At 50.6% G+C, this 23,311-nt stretch overlaps 1 protein-coding gene across 5 annotated transcripts in view; it reads right to left on the bottom strand.

The window, feature by feature from the left end:
• The window catches only part of FOXG1 (forkhead box G1), a 77,721-nt gene extending 54,767 nt beyond the window's left edge, over positions 1 to 22,954 (bottom strand). For 2 of the 5 annotated variants that reach the window (XM_077323007.1, XM_077323006.1), the window contains exon 1: positions 20,795 to 22,954. In XM_077323007.1, coding sequence (XP_077179122.1) covers positions 20,815 to 22,242 — 1,428 coding nt within the window. In that variant the 5' untranslated portion in view covers positions 22,243 to 22,954 and the 3' untranslated portion in view covers positions 20,795 to 20,814. Of the gene's footprint in view, positions 1 to 2,672; positions 2,927 to 3,110; positions 3,348 to 15,101; positions 15,186 to 15,633; positions 17,526 to 20,794 lie in introns of those variants that run through there. The other 3 variants (XR_013228471.1, XR_013228470.1, XM_077323005.1) reach the window with 3 other exon arrangements.
• Between the last annotated feature and the right edge of the window lie 357 nt (positions 22,955 to 23,311).

Raw genomic sequence — 23,311 nt, 5'->3', positions numbered from 1 at the left:
TGCCTTCCCTTCCCACAACAGACACCCTGTGAGGGCGATGGGGCTGAGAGGGCTCTGGGAGAATTGTGATTGGCTGAAGGTCACCCAGCTTGGTTGCAGAGGACGAGTGGGGGTGGAATCAAACCCGCTTCTCCGGATCAGAGGCTGCTGCTCTTAAACACCAGAGCACGCTGGCTCCCACCTGCCAAGGTCCCGTCCTCTGACTCCTCGGAGCCTTCCAGATTGTTTGGCCATTGGCTTCCATCGCATCTAGGGACCGGGCCCCCAGATCAGCTTGCTGGATTCAGGACAAACTCAGTCCCGCGTCCTTCCCTACCCCACCCGTTCCCTGCCCTGCTTACAAGCCCCTGAATGAGGGCATGCGCTCCTCCATGCCCTGCCCCGATGCCCTGCCACAGTGGGGGCCGACTCTCTGCAACGGTGCGCTTTGTCCCAATAATAATGCAATCATTATTGCATTTGCGAGGTGAGGTGAGCGTGTTGAGGACTGGGATGTAAAATGGATCCGCGTAGTTGCCAAAAGCCGGTTACTCCTGTTGAAATAGCAACGACACCTCTGAGCCATTTTTATTGCACGTAAATCCCCCCCCAAAAAGTTCTCCCAGCGACTTATGTCCGATTGGCTTCCCTTTATGAGCTCTCAAGGCCAAGCAGGCTTATATTGCCAAACGTTTGGATTTGTGTATGAGGTTTGAAAGCTCCAAAGGCCTTGACATCACTCCTTGGATGGATGTCCCACTGTGTTCAATAGCGCTTATGACCAAGAAAACAGGCAGAGGGACCCCCAAAGCAAGTCTCCTAACCCAGATCTCTTCCAGGGCCTGAAGCTGCCAACTGAAGGTGGGGAAATGTGAATGGCCGTACACATCACAAACTTGGCTGGGAGGGGAGACAAGCGGGCTCCCAGTAGACAAAGCAAAAAAGGGCAAAACCGCCGGATGTCCAGAGCAAGCATCTGCCCGGCTGTTTCCTCCTCCACCCCAGTGAAGAGTGCCAACTTGACATGGAAGCCTGTCGGAGGGGGAAATCCCCTTCTCAGATCCAGCAAAGGTCCCAGGAAATGGGGATGATCTGAGGAAGGCGCCCTCTCATCTCCCCCCACCCCCTTTTCATTCATGCTGCAAAGAGAGCCAAAGAGGCATTTGGTCCCAGAACCTTCCTCATATTTATAGAGATCCCCAGACTCGCTGTTGGGTATTTGGGAGATCAGATGGCGACGAAGCCATGAAGAAAAGCAAGAAATGTGATCCCTGCTTTAATGCTTCAGCAAAAAGCGGAAGTGGTAATGGACTATGGCGCAGGTCAGCAAGGTGTACCACTCCAACTAGTCTCTAGGGTGCCCATGAAGGCCAAGCCCAAAAGCCCATGCCTAGCCCGTTCCCTCCTGACAGCCGATCCAAGCAGTGAATGGAGCCTGGCCTCCTGGGTGGTGCAGCGATTGGAGGGAAGGATGTCCACTATTGCTTTCATGTTGTGGTAGTTAAGAGCCCGAAGTCTAACCCAGAGAACGGGGTTTAATTTCCTCCTCCTCCTCCTCCCCCACATGCAACCCTGGGTTAGTCACAGTCCTGTTAGAACTCTTATAGATCAGTTCTGTCAGAGCTCTCTGAGCCCAGCATACCTCACAACTTATCTGTTGTGGGAAAAGGAAAGGAAGGGATTTTAAGCCGTTTTTAGACTCTTTTGGGGAAGTGAAAAACAGGGTATAAAATCCAACTGTTGTTCAGTTTAGTAGCCGCCGACCCTCTCCCCACTCCCTCAGGGCAGGCGTAAAGGTGCTGCTTTCGCATCTGCTCATCTGCCTGGTTTAAGATTCGGCTAAGGGGAAGAGCTCAGTGATGCTTCCTGCCCACCGAGGCGACTGGCCTTTGAAGAGCCTCAGTGAAGCGCGTCTAGAATCCACCAGGAAGAGGCCAGCTGGGTGACCAAGCGTCCTCTCAGAGCTCTCTCAGCCCCACCGACCTCTGTTTGGGGAGAGGTGGCTGTCAGCTGTTTTGAGACTCATTTTGGGGAGGGAAAAGCTGGGGATAAGAAACAGCTTTTCTCCTTTTGGGGCCGCCAGATTCCCTCCCCTTGTTCTTGCCAGGATGACCAGGGAGGCGGGGAGACCTTGAGGGAGGGAGGGAGGGTGGGAGGGAGGGATGGAGGGGGGAGAGGTGCGATTTAAAAGATACTAAATAAAGTGATCAAAACAGAGGCACTCCTGAAGCGTGCTCGGTTTGCTTTGCAAAGGGGTTGGCCCGGGGTGGTCCTAACTCGGGGTATTTGACACTGAAATGTCACTCGTAGGTGGGGAAGATTCCTGGACCCCGCGGAACAGCCCTGCCTGCCAGCCTCACCCCATCCCCCACGCACGCGTGCACGCACACACACACACACACACACACACACGATCGGTGATCAAAAGGGGGAGGGGTGGGACCCATGCATCCAGGAGAAAAAAGGAAGGCAGAGCCGGGGGTGTCAGGTCATCCGCTGCCCATCTCTTCCCATCCCTCCACCCCCTGCTTGAGCTGCAGAGGATGGGCCGCCTCCACACCAATGGGAGATCCGTCCTTTGACCCACCAAGGCTCGAGGTTTGGCCTCCCTAGCCATCCTCTGTCGGGTCATTATCCTGAAAACAATGCGGGAAGAAAAGACAGGACTTTCCCAAAAGGCTGCGGAAGAGACATTGTTTGTTTGTTTTCATTTACTTCCGTTTGAAGATCCTTCCTCTGCCAGCGCCCTTCAAAGATCAAGTCCTTGTCCACAGCGCCGGTTTTATTGTCTCTGGGTTGCCCCCCTCCCACGGACTCTGCTGCCGCCGCCTTGATCCGGTTTCTCTCTCACTGAACTGTCTTCCATCCTGTTCCATCTTCCACAGTGCCTTGGCCTCAGTTGTCAAACTCTGCCCCGCAGCGACTTCGCCTCTTCTGCCCCTGAAATCTACAAGAAGGCAGGAGAGATCAGACAGAGGCCAGTAACGGGCACCACCCAACAACATTCCCGAGCAGCCCCGAGGGAGGGTCTCCTGGGTGACCCTATTGGGACCCAAAGGTGCTCCCCACACCACCCCACCCCCAGTCGCGCAAAGCCACCAAAGCAAACACGTGGAAAACGGAAATCCCACCCAGGGTTGGTAAACCGGCTGATCCAAGACTCCAAACAGATTTCCGTTCCTATGCCTTGGATGGTGTCACGCGTCGTGTGGATGGCGGAGGCTGGCGAGGGTCAATGCCAAATTCACAGTGGAAAAGCAGAAACCAAGCAAATCAGAAAAGCGGTTTTCCAGGGAGAAGAAGGGGGCCGGTGGGGAAGGGGTCCTGCTGCCGCCATGAAACAGGCACTGCTGTTTTCCTCGGCGTTTCTACACGGGTCAGAAAAACGTGTTGGTTTTTAAATGTCTTTCCCACTTTTTTTCTTTCTTTTTTTTGTATCTATGTCTGAACTGTGTTCATGTAGGGAACATCCATTTAAAATCTATTCTGGCCAATATGGAGCTTTTCACTGGTATAACCAAACAAACCATATAAATGGAAATCAAATGAAACCTCACAGACAAAAATGTCCTTCGCGTCCCATGCAAAAAGACTGGGTGAATACGTCACACGTTGCACAGTAAAGGTTTACAACTGGGTCATCATTTTTGTCCAGTGTGGATTGTGTAATTGAAGTTAAAATAATGGTGATGTTTTGGTATGGCCGGCCATGTCGCTCTCTCTCTCTCGCTCTCTCACTCACTGTATATACATACACACACACACACACATATATACAAAGAGAGAGAGGGGGAGGGAGAGAGATCTGAGAATAGGCTGAATGTGACAATGCGGAAGTGTGTGGGAAACCCGTTTGGAAACTGGACTGGGCAGTCCAGCCAATGAAACACTGAGACAGAAAATACGCATCCTGCAAATCTTAACGGCAGGTCCATTTCATTTGCGGCAGGTCCACTTGTGATATCACAACTCCAGCAACAATGAAATCGTCTCTCCTCCAGCCTCTCCTGCGCTGAGAAAGCAGGAATCACGTGTAAATGACTTATTAAATAGTAATTCGCCCTCTCCCGTGATTCAGCCTTGAACTATGAAAAACAGCCTAAAGAAGGCCGGGAATCCGCGCAGGCCTAGACTGTGTTGAAAGGCTTGGAGAAAGGAGTTCCCTCACTTTTGGGACCCACTCCCACCCCGACCGCAAGTTTTTACAGTCTTCCCCTCGCCCCTGCTTGAACAGTATTCCAGACTAAATGCTTTATTCTCATTGTGTTTTTGGAAGCCCCTCTTCTCCCCCCAACTCCCCCCATGCAATTCATACCTCCAATGCTGAGAAAACAAACACCTCTATAAGATTCCCTTCCGAAAGGTCTTCTGAATGGAAGGCTTCCTTCCTTCCTTCCTTCCTTCCTTCCTTCCTTCCTTCCTTCCTTCCTTCCTTCCTTCCTTCCTTCCTTCCTTCCTTCCTTCCTTCCTTCGCTCAGCCAGGGCCCCTTGCTTGGTTGTTGCCTGTCATATATGGGAGGCAGGTGCCATTCCCAGAAGGAAAATGGACACCCTTTGCAACAGAGAGTATTTTATGTTGGTGGTGGTTGTTTTGGTTGTCGTTGGGGATTGCCACTGTTAGATCATTGACTGGGAGATGATGTTCCACAGTTGGAGGATTAGCCAAATTCTTGGGAATTGTGCAAGGGGGGGGGGAGGAGATGTATCTTGGCAGGTTTGTGCCCCTCTGGAGCCGAGCTGGTGGTATTTGTCCACAATGTCCAGGTGCCTCTTGAGACTTCCTTGCATCATCATCATTATTTGGAGAGAAAGAGGGAGCAAGACTGGCCATCTTCCCTTACCCATTTTCAAAGGCCCACACAATTATGCCTTGTCCGAGTTCATCCATGTCTCCCTGGAAGTAAAACCTGCCTTGTTCAGTGGGAATTGTCCGTGGCAACACTCACCAAAGCGCCTAGCGAAGTATTTTTCATGAGATCCTTCCTCCCGTTTAAATCGGAGGAACTGAACTTCATGCCGATCAAACTCACCACTGATGTCCAGGGCACAAAAAAAAAGTTTAGAAGGCTTCTGGAAGCACCAGTTATCAGGGTTACTCGGCACCCTGGTTTATTAAATGAGGCTTATGGCCAAGAAAGTGTGGTATGGATTGCCACTCTGTAAGCCCAGAAGTGCTGAAAAGGAGTATGTCTCTAGCTGTTTTTTTAGGGAGGAGAGGGGAAGAAACCAAGAGGCTTGCGTAGCCAAGGGGCAGCAGTCTTAACCTGGGATGTTTGAGCACTCTTCTGCACACCTGGCCAAGCCTTAACCATCACTGTGGGGGGTTAGCTCCCCCTTCGGTTAACCTTAACCCCACCCCGTGGCCACAGCTTCAGGCCTTTGGGGGATCACCCTTCTTTCCAGCAGGTGGAAGATCCGTCTGGATCCTTCGTGGGAGTATTTATTTATTTATTTGCGGGGGGGGGGTGAGCGACCTGGCCTGACCCATGAGAAGATGTCATCCTATTCCTTAGGAATGTTTTGGGGCCTGCATTTTTGTCTACGGAGCACAAGGAAACGGGAGAGCGGCTGCGTCGGGGCTGCCTCCAGCCCTGTTTGTTTAGGACTTGTTTAGTTCCTGAACTCAGTGAGCTTGTAGGCCTGAACTACATTTTGTGGGTCATCGAAGGGAATGGTCCTGCGCTTTAGGCCTTCAGCCACAGCTACCACAACCCCAAACCACTGTGTTTAGAGCGGATGAAGACTCGATTCACACACACTCACCCCTGCCCCTGTCTCAGCCGCCTTTCTCTGCCCAGCCAGAAGTGGCTGACCGACTGCAAATGCCAGCAAGGCCATTAGAGGGCAGCTTTGGGCTTGGTAGATGGGGCCAACAAAATGGGGGGGGGGTGTTGATTGAGGGGATATTAGATTTGCCTACTTCCCTCCTGATAATAAAATTCCAGGGCCCAATGGGCAGCCCTGAAACACGGGGGTCCTTCCTGAAATACAGGGATAGGCACTTGGAAGAAGTATACTAATTGTTAGGAGGACAAAGGGCAAGGGCTTTAATAAAAAGAGGGAAGCCCCCCCCCCAATCTGGAACCGCCCTCAGTTTCCCCCAGCACCAACAGTTCCACTTGTCCGTCCATATAGAAACACTCAGGGCACCTTGAAATTAGGGCGGGGTACAATGGGATGGGGGGGGAGAACTAAGGACAATTGTGCCCCTTTTTAAAGAAGTCAAGGCGCCTCTGAAAAGGGGGAGTCGGTATTGTTAGCTTTGGGAGCCACGTCTGAGTCTTGATGCACAAAGATTTCTGAAAAGCCACTGGAATCAGTCAGATGTTCCATCCGGTGCCTGGCTCCAGAGGTTGACTGATGGCAGCAGCCTTGATCCACGGCTACGATCTGTCCTCTGGCTGGGACTTTTTTCCTTCATGAGGTTTTTATCCAGCCCTTCTCCTCCAAAGGTGGCCTAGGGGTCTCTCCCCCCCCCCTGCCCCGTGCAGGATCGCGATTTGAAAGTAAGTGCGGTGAATGGCCCCCTCCACGCAGGCATGCTCGCAGACTTACTTCTTTACTTCTTTTCTCACTAAGACTTAAATGACCACCCCCTCCAAAATCACACACACCTGGCCTTTCACTGGGAGCCGTTTACAATGGTGGGGGTGTATATAGCATATACAGAGAGAGAGAGAGCGCGCGCGCTACAGTCCTATTGTTTAACTCAATAATATTTACTTCTGAGTTAAGCTACATAAAATCAGACTGAGCAGAGGTTCAAACGGTGGGTGTGTGTGGGTCAAGCTCCAACAACTGCAAAACTTCACAGGCTTCTTGCTCGGCGGTAAAGGTGCCCATTGTTCACTTGCTTGCTTGTTTGTTGGCAGGCTTTCTCTTCCAGCTCTTGACTTAAAACTGAGATTTCGAGGAGGCTTCAAGTCATCCGCAGGATATTTTGAGCTCAAAGAGAGCCAGGGACCCTTCTTCTTGCCTTTCTCTTTGGGTTTCCCAAACCAGCGTCTTGATGTTCCATCTCCCGCAACCTTTGGCTCACCTGATTTCAGACACCTGGGCTCCCCCCCCCCCTCCCTGGTGTGTTTTGGCCCTTCCCTGGGTGCACGTGCCATGTACAATCAAATGGCAACCCACACCTCTGGGGCCGTTGCGCAAAGCCACGGGAGAAGAAGGTGACCAAGTTAGTCTGACGAAGAGTGCTTGCACTCGAAAGCTCATGCCTTGAATACATCTAAGTTGGTCTTAAAGGTGCTACTGGACTCTGATTTTATTGAGATCCAATCAAGTACAGCTTTGTATGCTGCCGTGGGAGTCAGCAAATAGAGGCCTCCATGGGTGGGGGTGCCCTGTTGCTCTACCTGGTAGGCTGTTTTTTATTACCCTTTCTCTCTATGGCACTTGCACTCCAATTTGCAAGCGCAGATCATTGACTTTAACTTCATCCGCTACGCTAGAATTTTCATGTCAGCCCAAATCTTATGCCTGCTCATTTGGAGGGAAGCCCCACTGAATTCAATGGGGCTGGTGCCCGAGGTGCTTCGAATCATGACCTAAAGACAAAACGAACCTTGATCTTAAAGACATTTCTCGCCGAGAGAGCCTTCACGGTCTCAGCGCAAGTTACTCTCAGGTGGTTACTGCTGAGTAAAAGAAACCGAAGTTAACAGCGACGCCAAAACTGGAAACAGTCCCTGTTGATTTTGAAACAAGCAAGCAAACACCGTCACCCCACGCAACAGGTCTTGGGAAGTATGTTGGGGGGAGCATTACTCCTGAGTAAAGGTGCCCGGGATTCCTGCTCCCTGCGAATTAAGCAAACTTTTCTCCCCTGAGGCCACGCTCAAGATCCTGCGGTGTTAATTCCTGTGCAGAATACTGCACACAAATAGCATCCCAGATACCTGTTTGGCTTGCAAATGGTGCCACTCTTTTTGTTCACTAATGTTCAAGAAGATCACACTTACGCTCGGGAAATATTGTTAGTTTTCTTTAATGGGGAAAATTGGACTCCCGCGAGTTTAGATCTGTGGTTTTTCGGGCTGGGATGGAAATTGGACTGACACCACTTTGCACTTTAACAATCGGATTTCGTCAGGGTACAAGTTGTTTGTTTAACCCGACAGCTCCGTGCACCCCGTCGCACGCTTTACACACTCATTAAAACGATTATTCACGACCCGTCGAGTGTTTTCTCGTTCCTTCACAGGAAAGGGCCCGCGCTGGTGATTTCGAGCCTCGACCGTCGGCGCTGCGTCTGGTGCGCGGCTGGCTTGTCTGCCGGTTGCCAAAGAGTGGCCTTTCCAAAAGATCGGGACCAACACCACCGCGCCGCACTGCCCTGCCCTGCCCTTCAGGCCTCCGGGCAATCCCGCCCAACCTGCCATGGCTTCCCTTCCCAAAGACAGCCCTGCTGCAGATCACCGCCCTGCCCTGAGTGTGGGGGGGGGGGCTCTCGATCCTCACGCAGGATGTGCTGAAATCACCTGCAAGCCAAAGCTTCGGTTTGGGGGGAACTGATTTAAAACCCGGCTTGAATTCCCTGAGTCAAGGGTCTACCGCCCTCTTCTGAGCCCGCTCTGAGCTTCCCCAATCAAGTGTAGAACGCTTTCTGTTTCAATTGGGGGGAGAGAAAGAAGGAAGAGTGGGTTCACTTGGATCTGAATTCAGTGGGATTCATAACGGAAAAATCAAAGTAAGTGTAGAATTGGGCCAGGAGTTAGTTCCATGAATTTCCCTGGGAGCGATTTCCCGACATCGAGTCTGTGCTTCCCATACAAAATGCTTTCATGGATGGCGGGGGGGGGGGGGGGAATGGAAGGCGGCATCCCTTTGTGTACCAAGGCTTCCAGTGGGTCCTTTTTTTGGATTTCCTATAATAACATGTCCACTAAACATTGTTCGGAGAACAGACAACATACCTACAATGGTTCAAGGGGGTCTGGGTTGCAGAAGTGCAAAGGCGGGGCAGGAGGAGGCGAGACAACCTGGGAGGAAGGTAAATATATGGGACAGAGGAATCTTTGGTGAATTTGCAAGACATTCCTGTTATGGGAACTTTTCCTTTTTAATGTGTAGAGAAGGAGCAAGACTAATGGCAGACTCTCATCTGCAGCATATTCCAGGTGAACCACAAATCAATCAATCAATCATATATCTATCTATAGCACACTCTCTCCATATATAGCATACACAGAAAGAGAGAGAGAGAGAGAGCGCTACAGTCCTATTGTTTAACTCAATAATATTTACTCCTGAGTTAAGCTGCATAAAATCAGACTGAGCAGACGGTTCAAACACCGGCAGGAAATTGCTTAATTTAAGCAAAACAAAACAAAAACAAATCAGAGAGGAACAATTTCATATGACAAACTACCGGGCGGTGCTGATCCTGGCAGTGGCTATTGTTTCCTTGGAGAAATGGATTGGAGCCGAGAGAGACCAGAGAAAGAGAGGGGCAGAACCCCTCTGTGTACGCAGCAAAGACGGTTCAGTTCCAGGCGCCTTAACCCAGAAAGGGACTGTGAAGCCGCTGTGGCGCTAATCTCGAGGTGCCTGCCTTGCTTAGATCCCCTTTGTGGGCCTGGAGCACTCCGGATCCCGATGGCACTTTCCAATGCAGGGAAGGGGAACCGGATCTGGTTGACAAAGTTGAAACCCCTTCGACAGGAATTCAGCCTCAGCAGCTTCCGAGAATGCGGCTTGGACCCGACCACTTCCCAGGAAGAGCTGGCCTTCCTTTCGCTTTGGCGGCTTTCAAGCCATTTTGCAACTAGATCTCACAGTGTGCAATGGCAACTTCCATGGGCAAACCACGGGCTGGAGTGGATTGGAAGGGGGGTCATTTAGTGGTTGGGGAAGTGCCCTTCGTCCAGACGTTGAAGCCAAAGACTTCTGGTGCTTCTTGCCTTTAGCAGGCGAGCCCTAACCAGTTCGCTCCTCACTGCTCGCATGGGAAGCACAAGGGCTTCAAGGGATATCACTCCCCTCCCCACCCCTCCCCAAGAAAATGAACGGCTATGAAAGGCTCTTCTGAAGCTGTTTCTTGGCCTGGGCTCTTCCTGCCTCAGCACCACCCCGCTATGATAAGCTCGAGACAAAAGGCAGCGAAATCTGTCCATAAATACTTAAAACCGGGCGCATACAAACACACCAATCGATAGGAAGGCAGCCAACACTTGTTCTGTTGATGGGGACACCATCGATTTTGCCCTGCCAACCGACGCGCCTCGCTCCCGGCCAGGGCACGATTCGGAGTCAAACGGCAGGGATTTTAATCGGCGCCAGCAAAAAGGAAAAGAGAAGGGCCGGGGAGGGATGGGAAGGCTGTCCCTTCCACCTGGATGGCGATCCCCTCTATCAGGGCACAAAGGAGGGCAGACCTGGAAACATTTTTGTTGCTCACGGAAACACAAAACTCTACAGCACTAAAACAAGCAAACAAATTGGGACGGGAAAACTCCAACCAAAGATTCTCTCGATTCTGCAACAGAAATGAGACCAAGATCCAACATCAGTCTTTCTTTCTCTGTTTCTCTCTCTGTTCTCGATGATACTATGCCCATGATAATGATGCTAACAACAACAGCAACAACAACAACAACAACAATAAAGACAAGCGGTTGTTATATCCCAAGCTTTCTGGCCCTGGGAGTTCTCATTTCAGCATCAAAGAGAAGACAAGTCCTTTTCCATTGTAAGAGCCCTGTAATTTTTGTTTCTTTCTTAAATTTTTGTTTGTTTCTTTCTTTCTGATTTTTTTAAAAATAGAAACCTTCTGGAAAAAAAAACCTGGAATAGCTTTTTAAAAAATGGATGGGGGGGGGGGGAAGCGAATCTCTTATTTTGCTCATAGCTGCAATTTGAACAGAGATACAAAAATATCCCCCCCACTCCGCTGCCGCCTCTTAAAGGCCGGTTTATTTTATTTAATATTTGTTGGGGCCGGTTAATTTCTCTGTCTCCTAAGAGACATTCTGCCAAACCAATCCCTGCCCAACACTCCACCTCTCATGGTTTTAGACAAGACCCTCACATTCCTCATCCACAGAAACTGACCTGGGGAGGAAAATAAATGCAGAGGGTTTCTAGAATAATCCCGAGTTTGCTGTCAGACACCAAAAGGGCCCACAAAAAGCTGCCCCCCAAACAACGAAAGTGGTATTGAGTCCTTTCCTTCTTCATGCCTGCCAATTCCCTTTTAAGGAGCCCCCTTTTTTTTGCTGAGAAGCACTGAGTCAATGTTTGGGATTTTTCCACAGAGACAAGTTCACGTGCTATAATGAAATTATAATGTAAACTGGAAAGTATACAATTAAAATATGGCTTTTGGTAATTGTCATATATAATAAATATAAAGCATCAAGCACAGGAAACTGGAAAGATTTAATTTTGCATCCACTATTGGCTTCATACCTTCTCTTGAAATGCATTCTTTGGAAGTGAGGGCTAATATATTTCATTGACACTTATGTCCAAGTAATGGGCATGATCCGGCCAAACCTGGGCATTTCTGATGCGATGGAAGAGATGTACAGCTCAGTCTTAACCATGTTAAGTTAATGCAAATGCCGTTCAAAAACAATGTGCCTTGAAAATTGAAAAGTACTTGACTCTCGCTTGAGGGCATTTGGTACTTAGGACTCAAACACAATAATTGCTGTGCAGTTTTTCTTCAGGTGAATAGGTTAGGGACTGCAGGCTGCTAAATTATACTAAGACCAAGAGGAACCCAGACTCAAAAATCCATCTTGAAGTAAGCCCTGTTTAATCTCATCCAGACATTCAGTAGGATAACTAAAGAGAATAAATGAAGGAAATTTTTTGTCCCTCCTGTCTTTGAAAAGAGATTTTGGCTGACTGGCAAACAGTGTAGCATAAATTTTGGGAGCATAGCCATATTGATCTGAAGCAGCAGAGCAAACCTTGAGTCCAGTGGTACTCTTAAGACCAACAGAGTTTTAGTCAAAGTATAAACTTTCATGTGCAAGCACACTTCTTCAGTTACATTGAAATAGAAATTAACTGTCCATATATACAGGTAAAGGTTGAGCAGTACATTAGCATACAGCATAATTAAGAGGTTTAACAGACTCAAGAGCCAAATAGGAATTAGCTTGGTTTATAAGGTAGCCATTTGTTTGGGTTTAAATCGGGGGGGGGGCATAGTGTAGGAAATAAGTTAAAATTGGCGATTGCTGGGCAGATACATCTCAGCATTCCCCAATTCAAGATATATCTGCCCCTCAATCTCCAATTTTGACATATTTATTTCCTTCACTATGGTTCTCCATCCACCAAATTAGACCAAAAAATGGTGACCATATAAACGAAGCTTATCATTTCTATTTGGTTCTTGAATCAGTGAGGTATAAAGTGTGTGACTGAGAGTGTATGAGACAGAGATGTAGAGAATTTATTCTCCTACATCATTTTGGACACTGCGTTAAATTATTCCACCTTTCTTTTCTCCTTTGGCCTCCAGGTGGATGTTCCCAGTTCCCTTATTGTATCCTGACATTATTGTTAAGATCCAGGCTTGTAAGGGGCCCAGAAGGTGGTGTTGGTTGCGTTTGTGTAACCAGTTCTCATGTTGTTGTCATGGAAACACACCACAAACCTCCCACAATGCCTCTTTTTCAGGGTGAGCCACACTGAAGGCCAAGCAGTTGAAATAATGATGATGATGAAAAAAGCAACAACATTATCCCTCCAGATTCTAAACAGATGTATTGATGTATGTCTGCCTACCAGCCATTCACCTCAAATGTGGAGCAAAAGAGATTAAATCCAGAAGTTCTGTGAGAACTGGGTTGCAATTGTACTGCCAGGGCTGGGGGAATGAGAGGGCCAACTTCCTAGTCTCCTGAAGCAGACTCTGATATGGGGAACAATTTCATTGGATTTAATACAATTTACTCGCACGGATTTACTTTTTGGAGCACAGCGACTGATTCAGATCTACTGTGAGAAAGAATGCCTTTTAAACATCTATAGCTGCTGGGTTGTGTGTGTGTTTTTTCCCTGTTCACAATTAGAAGACAAACGTTCAGAGATGTGAATCATGTAGTATGTAAACAGTAAAGAGATATTAAAGAGAGTCCAATTTCTGGCACCTGAAAATCGAACGTGTGTTTGGGAGAGAGGGGCTAAAAAAACCATGTTTGGGCTTCCTTGTGCTTGGCAACAGCGCCCTCGCCTTGCAGATAAAAGGACTGCAGGGCCGTATTCTTCATTTGATAGCCACACTACTAAGTCTTAAATTTCACAGAAGGTACATTCCATGCATTCCTGAAGCCAGATCCACCTCCAGTCTCTCTCCCTACACTTCCAAGCTATCTCTGCCCACCAACTGCAGAAAGCTTTGCAAGACACAGACGGTGCACAATGCTGAGTCTGTCCAGAAGCATCAAACATCCGAAATTAATGTTTCAGGTCTCCCCAAAAGGGGAGCATTTCCACAGCCTGCCTGCCTTCAATGTAAATGAACTAATTTATCCCCAGATTTCTGCAAATTATCACCATTATAGGTCCACCGTCTCTCTGCTCCTCGTTTCATATAAATTGCCCGGGGAGGGGGGAATGAACTTCAGCCTCGCTCTATTTCCTGCGAGGGGAGATAAACCCCTCAGTACTTCATTACCGAAGGCTCTGATTGCGTTCAGCAGGTGTTTTGTCTTCCTCGCATTTGGGTAACTCAGACTGCTGTATTAACAATTAATTATTTTCTTGAGATTACAAATTACAGGCTCAAGGGAACTTTTTTTTCTTTCTTTTTTTTTAAGGAGGAAAAAAAATCCATCCCGGAACACAAGGTATTGTCTCTCTTCCCAACCTCTCCTGCTCCATTCTAACATTCAGATGGATTTTCAATTTTTAAAAATTAAAATGTCCTAGCCAAGAAACCTCTTGTGTCTCTGGAAATAATGATCCCGCCCCCGTTCCCAAAATGTAAGTGCCGTACACTCTGATGAAAACAGTTAGGACACATAGTTTTTAAATAAAGAAAGGTTAAAGACCTATCCAAAGTTAAGTTCCAGACTGACTCTCTCTATCCCGATCCCCAATGAAGTTAAGCCTCCTTACTTGGGTGTAGGCTGACTGGGATCTCAAGCCTAGGGCCAAATGCCTTTCCAAGTTAGCGAATTCAGGAATGCAACCTGAGGGATCTTTTCCGAACACACCTCTCTTTAGAAGTAATTTGGACAGGGAAACTTCCCTTCGGAGATGCAGACTTGCGGCCGAAGCCTCCCTCGGAAAGACGCTTCATTAAGCGAACAGGATCTCCTTTAAAAAAGGGTACGATTCAGGCATACTGAAGCGCTTTCCATTCCCACCGGTTGTTAAGGGGGGGGGGGCAATGGGACCTTGAAAAGTTTCCCTGGGGTTGGCTTTTGCTTCGATTTCAGGTGAGAGGAGAACCCCAATTTGGCCATTCTAGCAACTGCATCGAACGCCTTGCAGAAAGGCAGCCGACAATTGCAAAGCAGAGTTACTCGCCACCAACGTCTCTGCTCGGAAAAGAATTCACTTTCCTGCACATTAATACTCTCACACAGCATAGCCTCGCAACGAAAGCCTCACAACAAAACTCCAAATGGAATAGAAGCTCTGTACATACTGGGCAGAATCCACTGAGAAACCGCTGCAGACAAACCTGGTCAAAATCGCAATCTTTTTTTTTGGTGGGGGGGGAGTTGGTGAGGAGGATGCGGACTACTTGCATCTTGAAAAGCTGGAGAACTTTACCCAAGGTCTGTGCTGCGCCAGGATTCTTGTACACACACGGCTAGAAATACGTGCAATTGTCAAAGACACACTGCACTTCTGCTGGGGAAAAAATCATGTCCAATTGTTTTGTGGGAGAATTCAACATGCACATCGCTGCCATTGAAATCGTAAACATGCTCAACTTCCTCCGATTTAAAGGCAGGCCTCTTCGGGTAAGGCGCATTTCTTATTGTCAAAGGTGTGAGACCTCTTGTGTCTCAGAGTTCACACTGGGGAACCACAAGATCACGCAAAAGTGATTTTTTTTTATGACGAACGGACTGAAGGAAGGAAGGAGTGTGAGAAGTTGGAGACAGCAGGACAGCGAAGGGCCCGGTGCTCAGGCGCGCACTCACCGGCTGGCCAGGGCTGCAGCAAGTAAAGCGACTCCACGGGTCCGATTCCTTCGGCTGCTCGGCTGCTCTCCACTGCAGGTCACTCTTCAAAAGACAAAGGACAGAGTTTAGCAGGGGGGGAATGCTCAAGGTGTTTCCTGACCTTGACTGCATCGTCTAACCTTTGGCTATGGCGCCCGAGATCGCTTCTTGGTGGGGAGCTGTAAGCAGGACTGGACAGTAAAGTCTCGCTTGACTGGTGCGGGAGGGCTTGGGTTTATTTTCCTTTCCTTTTTTGTTTGATTAGAGATTTATTTTCTGGGGGGGAGCGTTTAAACGGAGTGGCAGCTGTGAGTTTCCCCTCTACCTACTGGGGGCTATTTCAAACCTGTCGCTGGAGCTCCAGGAGCACGAAGACACCAACTTACAGGCGTGGGAGTTGGCGCTGGGTCTTTGTGTGTGCGTGGGGCGCCGGGGGAGCATGTCATCCCTGAGCTGACCAGGCCCTGCCCAAGGGGAGAAGCCAGCCGCTGCTGGCTGGAAATTCACCTACCCTGCTGCTGCCGGGAGGCCTGGCGGGAGCGGAGGTCTTCTTCTTCTTCTTCTTCCTCCTCCTCCTTCGGGAGGTGCCCCCTCGGTCTGCGGTGGCGACCAGGGCAGCTTCTCCACTGCGGTCGAACTCCGCCCTCTGGGCATGGTCGCCCCAAGCCAGCCAAAAGAGCCATGGCTGCCCGGAAATCCCTTAATGAGTTTCAGCTCTGGCGAACCCCGGGACCACTGCGGAGAGCCAGGGCCCTGAGCCGCCTTCAAGGCCTCCCCCCACGCCTCCCTCCATGAGACCCCTTGATCGAAGGCAGAAAGGTAAAGACCCCAAAGCAAAGCCTCCAAGTAGAGGCAGCTACTGGCCAGCAGCACCGGCGGAAATCTAGCCATTCATATGCAAATTGGCCCATGGAGCAGGAAGACCGTTAAGAGGGAAGAGGAAACCTCCGAGAGGCAAGTCCGGCCACCGAACCAACTCGGGCCCACTTGGACGGGGCTCTCAGAACCGGCTTCCCAGAGAACCGCCTGTGGAAGGGGGTAGGGGGTAGGGGGTAGGTGGTAGGGGAGGGAGCGGACAAAGAAATGCCTTCACGCTCCTGAAGCCAAAGAAGGAAAGGGGGGCACAGAAATGCAGCTGGAAGCCAAGCACCGCTCCGACCTCGTTGAGAAGCTGGGCCAGAGCGCCACTACCGCCTTGGTCAGTTTGGCCTTTTTGAGCTTTTAAGCCCCCCCCCCCAGCAAGGTTGTGGGAGTCCGAGTCCACCAAGGGAGATGGGATCATGCTCTCCAGCTCGCAAAAAGTGTGGCCTGCTTTCCAAAGTGCTCTCTGCTGGCACATAACTAGACCAGACCAGGCGAGCCCAAAGCGGGAGGAGGCTCACAATTGCCCAAGCCAGGTCAGGAAAACGGAAGAGCTAGACAAGAGGCCTGGAAAGCCCAGGGGCCCATGCAGGGCTGGGGGCCTCCCTCCTCGCTTGTCTTATTTTCTCAGCTTCCAAATAATTTTGGACACTTCAAGAGGGTCACACCTTCCGCCTCCTTCAATTCAAACCAAACAAAGCCAAGTGTCAATAATGAGCGGGGGGGGGGGGTGGATGGGAAGGAGGTCCCCATGCCTCCCCATCCAGCTCCCCATAAGAAAGGACCACGCAAGCTTAGCTACAGCACCTTCATATTATTCATTGATTCATGATGCGTAGCCGATCTGTGTCCACGGCAGTGGTGTCCCAATCACACACACACACACACACACCTATATGCCTCCAGGCCTGATAAGTTTTCAGGAAACCAAACCCATATGGATTGGGATGGGAAGGAAGTTTGAACAGTGCCTTGTCTTCCACCTTATGGGCTGGACATCTCGGAAGAACAAATGGTCAGTGGGGGGATCCCAGGAGAGACAAAAGAAAGAAGTGGAGGTTTTCCATGAAGAAGCAGGGCAATCAAATATATTTCATTCTGGCTTTGGAAAGAAAAGAAATGACAATCAAACGCTCCTCCGAGATCAAACAGACAAGCAGAGGGTGTGCTCAGTCCACACTTGGGTTGGCGTCTTCCTTTCTGACTGGAATGCCACCTTCTCAGTCCGGGCCGGGTCACCTGGATCCGACTGCAAGACTATGGGTAGCTCCAACCCTGCGCCCATCCCTCTCTTTCTTTTCCTTCCCCTGCCACCTGAGTGGCTTGGGCTGGCAAAATCAAGCCTAAGCAGGGGCGGGAGGGGACGGGGGAGGGTTCACCTTGGCCTGGGAGACCCAATCTTACTCCTCACCTAACTGACCCACTTAATGATACTTAGTGCGGAGGGGGGGGATGATTCTTGTATCAAATCTCCCCCTCTGCTGCACCCCCATCCTGCACACTGGTCTCCTGCCATAGCTTGGAAAGGCCATAGCTTGGACTTCTCCCCCCATCCTCACCTCCTTTCTGCCAGGGCAAAGCCAGGCAGCCAGATCCCCCCCACCCCAGATGCAACCCACCATAAGTACTAAATAATACATCAGCCCCTTTGTCAGCTGCGCCCCCAGCCACTTCTCCTTGCTGGCTCCTCTTTGGCAAACATCACTGCATGGGGACTCCAGGCTGGGAAACCGGCACAGATTTATTATTATTATTATTATTATTATTATTATTATTATTATTATTATTATTATTATTATTATTATTATTATTATTATTATTATTGGTGGGGGCACTTGGTTCCCGGAAGTCTTCATGCTTCAACTGTCTGCGGACTCCCCCCCCCCTCCCACACACACACACAAACACACACACACACACTTTGTACCCCAATCATTTTTTGCAGCACTGTCCTACCGCGCCTTTTCTGGAAAAGTAAACGTTGTTCTTTTCCCCCCACAGTGGGCTAGCAATCCTGCACGCTCTGGCTTTTCAAGGGGCTGGAAAAGGCCTGGAAGGTTTCCTCTGCTGATGAGGCTTGAATTTCGCGGCAAACTAAGAAAGGCCCTTCACCTTTTCCCTCCTCCACCTCCACCCCACCTCCTTTTTCTCTCCTCACCTTTCAAGCCCCCTTCCCTTCCGTTTGCTTCCCAGAATATCTGCCTTCCCCCTACCTTCTTCTTCTTACCGGGTCTCCCCCTGATATCAACCCTGTCACATCTGCTCCTATCCACCGCCACAATTCTTTCGCGCGCTCTCTCCCTCTGCCTCGGCTCCCCCTGGCTTCTTTTGGGAGCTCTCCTCTTTAAAGCGCCGGGCCCGATAACATCATCAGGAAAGGGATTCTTTTCCTCCTTTCCCCGTATTGTGCGAAAGAGCCGGCAGATTGCATTACTGCCGAACACTTGGGAGACTACACCATTGTAACAAATGAACAACTTGTCCTCCACGGACTCGCTGCGGGATCCAATTAGCTTGGAAACTCCCGGCGCAGGTTTGCCAGCGCTTTGCAAGGATTGCTCTCCTTTCCCTCTGAAATTCTTCCCAGAAACATAGCTTTCTCTCCCCCCCCCCCCAGGCTTTCTCAACCCCCCTCCTGCTCCAGTCCCCAGATTCTCTTTTCCTAAAAAGAAAAAAGAAAAACAAGAAAACGAGAGGATCCAGTGGCCAACAAATGAAAGGGACTTTTCAGCCCCCCCCCCCAAACCCACAACTGGAGATTCAGTTAAAAGGAGAACAGGATTTTTAAAAAGAAAGGGGGAGATCAAAAGGGTTCATTGCAGCAGCAGGCACTTTGGAAAAGGTGAAACTCTGGCATCGTTCATGACATCACTGCAACACTTCTCCCCCACCACACACAAGAAAATCCTGGATTCTTTAAATAGATAGGATAGGTCAACAAAGGGGGGGGAACCTCAGTACTTTGACAAAGACGATGTTTGCAACATTCAAAGTCACTGTCCCTTTAAATGCACTATCGGAAAAAGGGGAAGAATTGTGTTTATGTACATCCATAACACTGGTACTTACACATTCACACGCACATAGGGCTATGGTGGGATGATAGGAGCCTGCCTGTTCACCTGGCTAGCTGCTCATCCCTCCAAGAACTGGCACTTAGCAGTCCGCTTTGAAACAAATCCATTGAGCCATGTGCCCTCGCTTCCTGTACAAGGATCTTTAAGATAGCAGCATGCCCTATGGACATCCATATGGATTGAGAAAGAAATAGGAAAGGGAGGAAATAAAATTGTTAAACTAGCCAGGAGCTACTGAATGATTTTACACGGAGAGGTGAGGAAGGCAAACCTTCCTGCCTTGGGGGGGGGGGGTACAACTAAATCTTTCCAAGGAGCTGGTTTAAGACACAAATGCTAAAGAGGAAGAACTCTCCCTCCTGGTTAGGTCAGCCATGCACGTCTTAAGGCAACCTGTGCAAAGTATTTTATTTCAACAACAGCGCTGTGAACAGGGAGCTGGGGCCTTCCTTATAAAATTAAGGATCAGATTAACAGGTACGCTGGCCAAAGAAGGAGCAGTTCTTGGAGCAGGAGGGCCTAACGCTCTGGGGCAGCTGCAGGTCCCTCCAGATTAAACAGCTCTACTCCTTGATTAAAAAGAGACAAAAGAACTATCAAGTATATATGAATTTAGCCTATTTTTTTATTTCTGTGTGTTCATAGTAAACATTTTTTGTAAGTGACAAACACGGGCATATGACCACAGTATCACAATCAAGATTTTTTTTTAAAGACGACATTAACAATCACTCAAATTTATGCGGCATTTGCGCAACACAGGTTACATATTTGCAAGGTTTACCTATAAGTACAATAGGTATTAACATTTCACTACATTTAAAAAAAAATAAAGGTGACCTGTTAGTGACCACATACATCAAAATATACACAACACAAACTGAAGGCAATTCATGATTTTTTTTTGTCCCCTCGGATTCATTGGGATGGGCAGTGCTGCAAAAACTTAAAATGTTATCGCTCTGTTTTGCTTTATTTCATTATTATTATTTTTTAAAAAAACATTTCGTACACTGAGTGCATTTCCTAAAACCCAATCTTTGGTCTAAAAGTAAACAAAGGGGGTGGGGGTTGGGGTGGGGAGACAGGCTCTTCAAAAGTGGAGGACAAAAGAATCCGGGTTTTAAAAAGCGGTATTTCTCGGGCTACTTTTTGCCGAATCACTCTGCTTCGATACAAATGACAAGCTTGCATGGTGTTCATCAATTTAGTCTTTTTATTTTATTTTTTTAATTGTCATGGTCTGCATCCACCAAACATATCCATGATAACTTATAATACTGCAAACATGGAAAATCTGGCGGCTCTGGAGTAAGAGCGACATGTCGTTGTCGGAAGGAAAAAAAGCAGTCACTAGTTTAAGATACACGTCCTACTAGAGATTTTTCTTTCTCCCTTCCCAACTGCTTCGTCTACCATGTATTCTTGCCCCCATCCCGCCCCCCATATTTGCACATAACTGATTCGCCTCGCTTGGTTGGAATCATAAACAACCCTAAAGACTGAACAAACGTACAGAAAAATGGGGGTAGAGAAGGGGGACTTAATAAAAAATACCTGGACTTTATTTTTCCTGGGTGAGTTGCTTTTGTTTTTGTTTTGTTTTTCCTGTTTTGTTCTTTTATACTCTCTTGCTCACTCGCGCTCTCTCGCTCGCTCTCTCGCTCTCTCTCGCTCGCTCTCTCTCCTTTTTTCATCATTTACAATGCAAAGGTGTGTAAAATGTTCACTTACAGTCTGGACTCCGCGCGAGGTTAATGTATTAAGGGGTTGGAGGAAGAGCCCTGATTTTGATGCGTGAAGTAGTCGGAGAGGCCTCCCGACAGTCCCGTGGTGAAGCTGGGCAAGGAAGGTCTGAGGGAGTCGCAGGGGAGCGTGGAGGGCGCCTGCGGCGAGGCGGACGACGAGGCAGCACGGGCCGACATGGCGCTGCTGCTCTGGGAGGTCATGGAGGGGTGCGGGACGTGGGGGAAAAAGTAACTGGTTTGGCCAGCGGCCAGCAGGTTGACAGAGCAGGGGTTGAGCGAGTAGGTGCCCGAACAGGGCACGGAAAGGCCGCAGGGCACGGAGGCAGCCAGGGCGGCAGCGGTGAGGTGGTGCGTGGCGTAGGGGATCTCGCCGTTGACCAGTCTGTCGACACTGAGGCCGTTGGAGGCGGAGAAGGAGGGGTTGTTGCCCAGCGAGTTCTGCGCTAGCACCGAGCTGTAGGGCATGGGGTGGCTGGGGTAGGCCGAGGCTGTCCCATTGTAGCTCAGCGTGCTGCTGGCGCGCGGGTGGTGGAGCGACAGGAAGGGCGACATGGGCCAGTAGAGCGAGCCGGCGCGGTCCATGAAGGTCAGGCCGGTGGAGGTGAGGCGGGCGCCGCGCTTGAAGGCCAGTTTGGCCCGCGAGGTGGTGGAGCGGCGGCGCAACTTGCCCGTGGTTCCGCCAATGAAGACGTCGTCACTGGACGGGTCCAGCATCCAGTAGTTGCCCTTGCCCGGGTCATCGTAGTGGCGGGGCACCTTGACGAAGCACTTGTTGAGCGACAGGTTGTGGCGGATGGAGTTCTGCCAGCCCTGCTTGTTCTCACGGTAGTAGGGGAAGTTCTTCATGATGAACTCATAGATGCCGTTGAGGGTCAGGCGCTTCTCCGGGCTCTGCCGGATGGCCATCATGATGAGTGCATTGTAGCTGAAGGGCGGCTTCTCATACTTGCCGTTCTTCTTCTCTCCCTCCTTGCCCCCACCGCCCTCGCCCCCGCCGCCGTCCTTGGCCCCCTCCGGCGCACCCTTCTTCTCCTCCGACGGGCCCTTCTCCTTGTCGTCCATCTCAGCCACCGATATGGGCTCCCCTTTGCCACCACTGTTGCCCAAGAGGTCCCCCTTGACCACCTCCAGGGCACCCGAAGCCGCTGCCGCCACTGAGCCGGCCACGCCGCCGCCGACCCCAACCCCTGGGGGCTGCAGGAGGAGCTGGCTCTTCTCATCGTCCTCGTCGTCGTCCTCAGCCGGGGCGGCCCTCGGCGGGGGCTGATGGTGGTGGTGGTGGTGATGATGGTGGTGGTGGTGATGCGGGTGGTGGTTGTTGTGGTGGTGGCTGTGGCTGTTGTCGCTCTGGACGGCTTCGGGCACCAGGCTGTTGATGCTGAAGGACGACTTGGGCAACATTTTCACTTCCTTCCGATCGCCCATGTCCAACATCACACTCGCCGCCGGGAGGTGGGCAGCAGCAGCCAGGTGCCGCCGGGTCTGTCCAGGAGGAAGGCAGCGGGGGCGCTGCGACGGGAGCAGCGGCGGTGGCAGTGGCGGCAGCTAGGCACTTGCACCACCAGCTCCAGCGCCTGGCAAGGCATGTAGCAAGGACGGGAGCCGCCAGGCACAGGAAGGGAAAGACCAGCAGTGCCTGGCGAGGCAGTGCAAGCCAATGTGCCGGCAGGGGACAAGCGGGAGGGGAGGGGGACCAAAGCCTCCCCCCTCCGAAGAGAAGAGGGGTGGCGGAGCGTCCTGAAGGGGAGGATGGCGGGAGGCCCCCAAGCCCAAGCCTTGCGGGCCCCAACTACTTCATGTTGCCCGAAGCCCCCCTATTCCACCAAGCATGGGGGGGGATGCAGCCGCCGCTAGGGCTCGGGACCGGAGCAGTGGAGACGGCTTGAGCGACAATTAATTTCCGAGCTCCAGACACACAGTAGGGCTGTAAAAAAATTTTTGGTTTAACCTTTCCCACTGGCCATCCAATGAGAGGCCTCGGCGTGCGGGAACGTCTCCCTCTCTGCTGTCCAATCAGAGTGCATCTCTCTCCTCCTCTTCCCCTCGCGCTTGCCAGCGCCGGCTTCCTTTTGCCCGGCCCAGCCCTACCGGGGCGCAGAGATACCAAAGTAGCAGGGCGCATCACCGCGGCAGGTTACCTTGCCCATGGCCTGCCTGGCCTCCCTTCCCCTTGCCTGAACCCCCACCCCGCCTCCTCAGCCTCCCAAGCGCACCGTAAGCCCTTGGGAACCCAGAGCAGCTGCGCCTCTCCCTGCAAGGAGCTCCAGGGCGCCCCAGGCCTTGCGCCCCGATTTTCTCCTTCAGTTTCCTGCTGGGCGGGGAGGGAGGGAGAGGAAATGGTGGCTGAGGGAAAGGAACGGAAGGGAAGGCGCACTACTTTGCCGAGCCCACCACGCGGGGCCGGTGCGGCTTCCTTTGCCTAGGCCTCTGGAGCTGGCTTGGCTTGCCTTCTGTCGCAGGGGAAGCGCAACGAGGGGCAAAGTGTTGGGAGAGATGCATCGGT

This window comes from Paroedura picta, chromosome 2 (genome assembly GCF_049243985.1).
Source record: "Paroedura picta isolate Pp20150507F chromosome 2, Ppicta_v3.0, whole genome shotgun sequence".
In the NCBI taxonomy this organism is placed as follows: Eukaryota; Metazoa; Chordata; class Lepidosauria; order Squamata; family Gekkonidae; genus Paroedura; species Paroedura picta.
The sequence above is the reverse complement of the archived record's forward strand: the minus strand, read 5'-3'. Positions and strand labels throughout refer to the sequence as shown.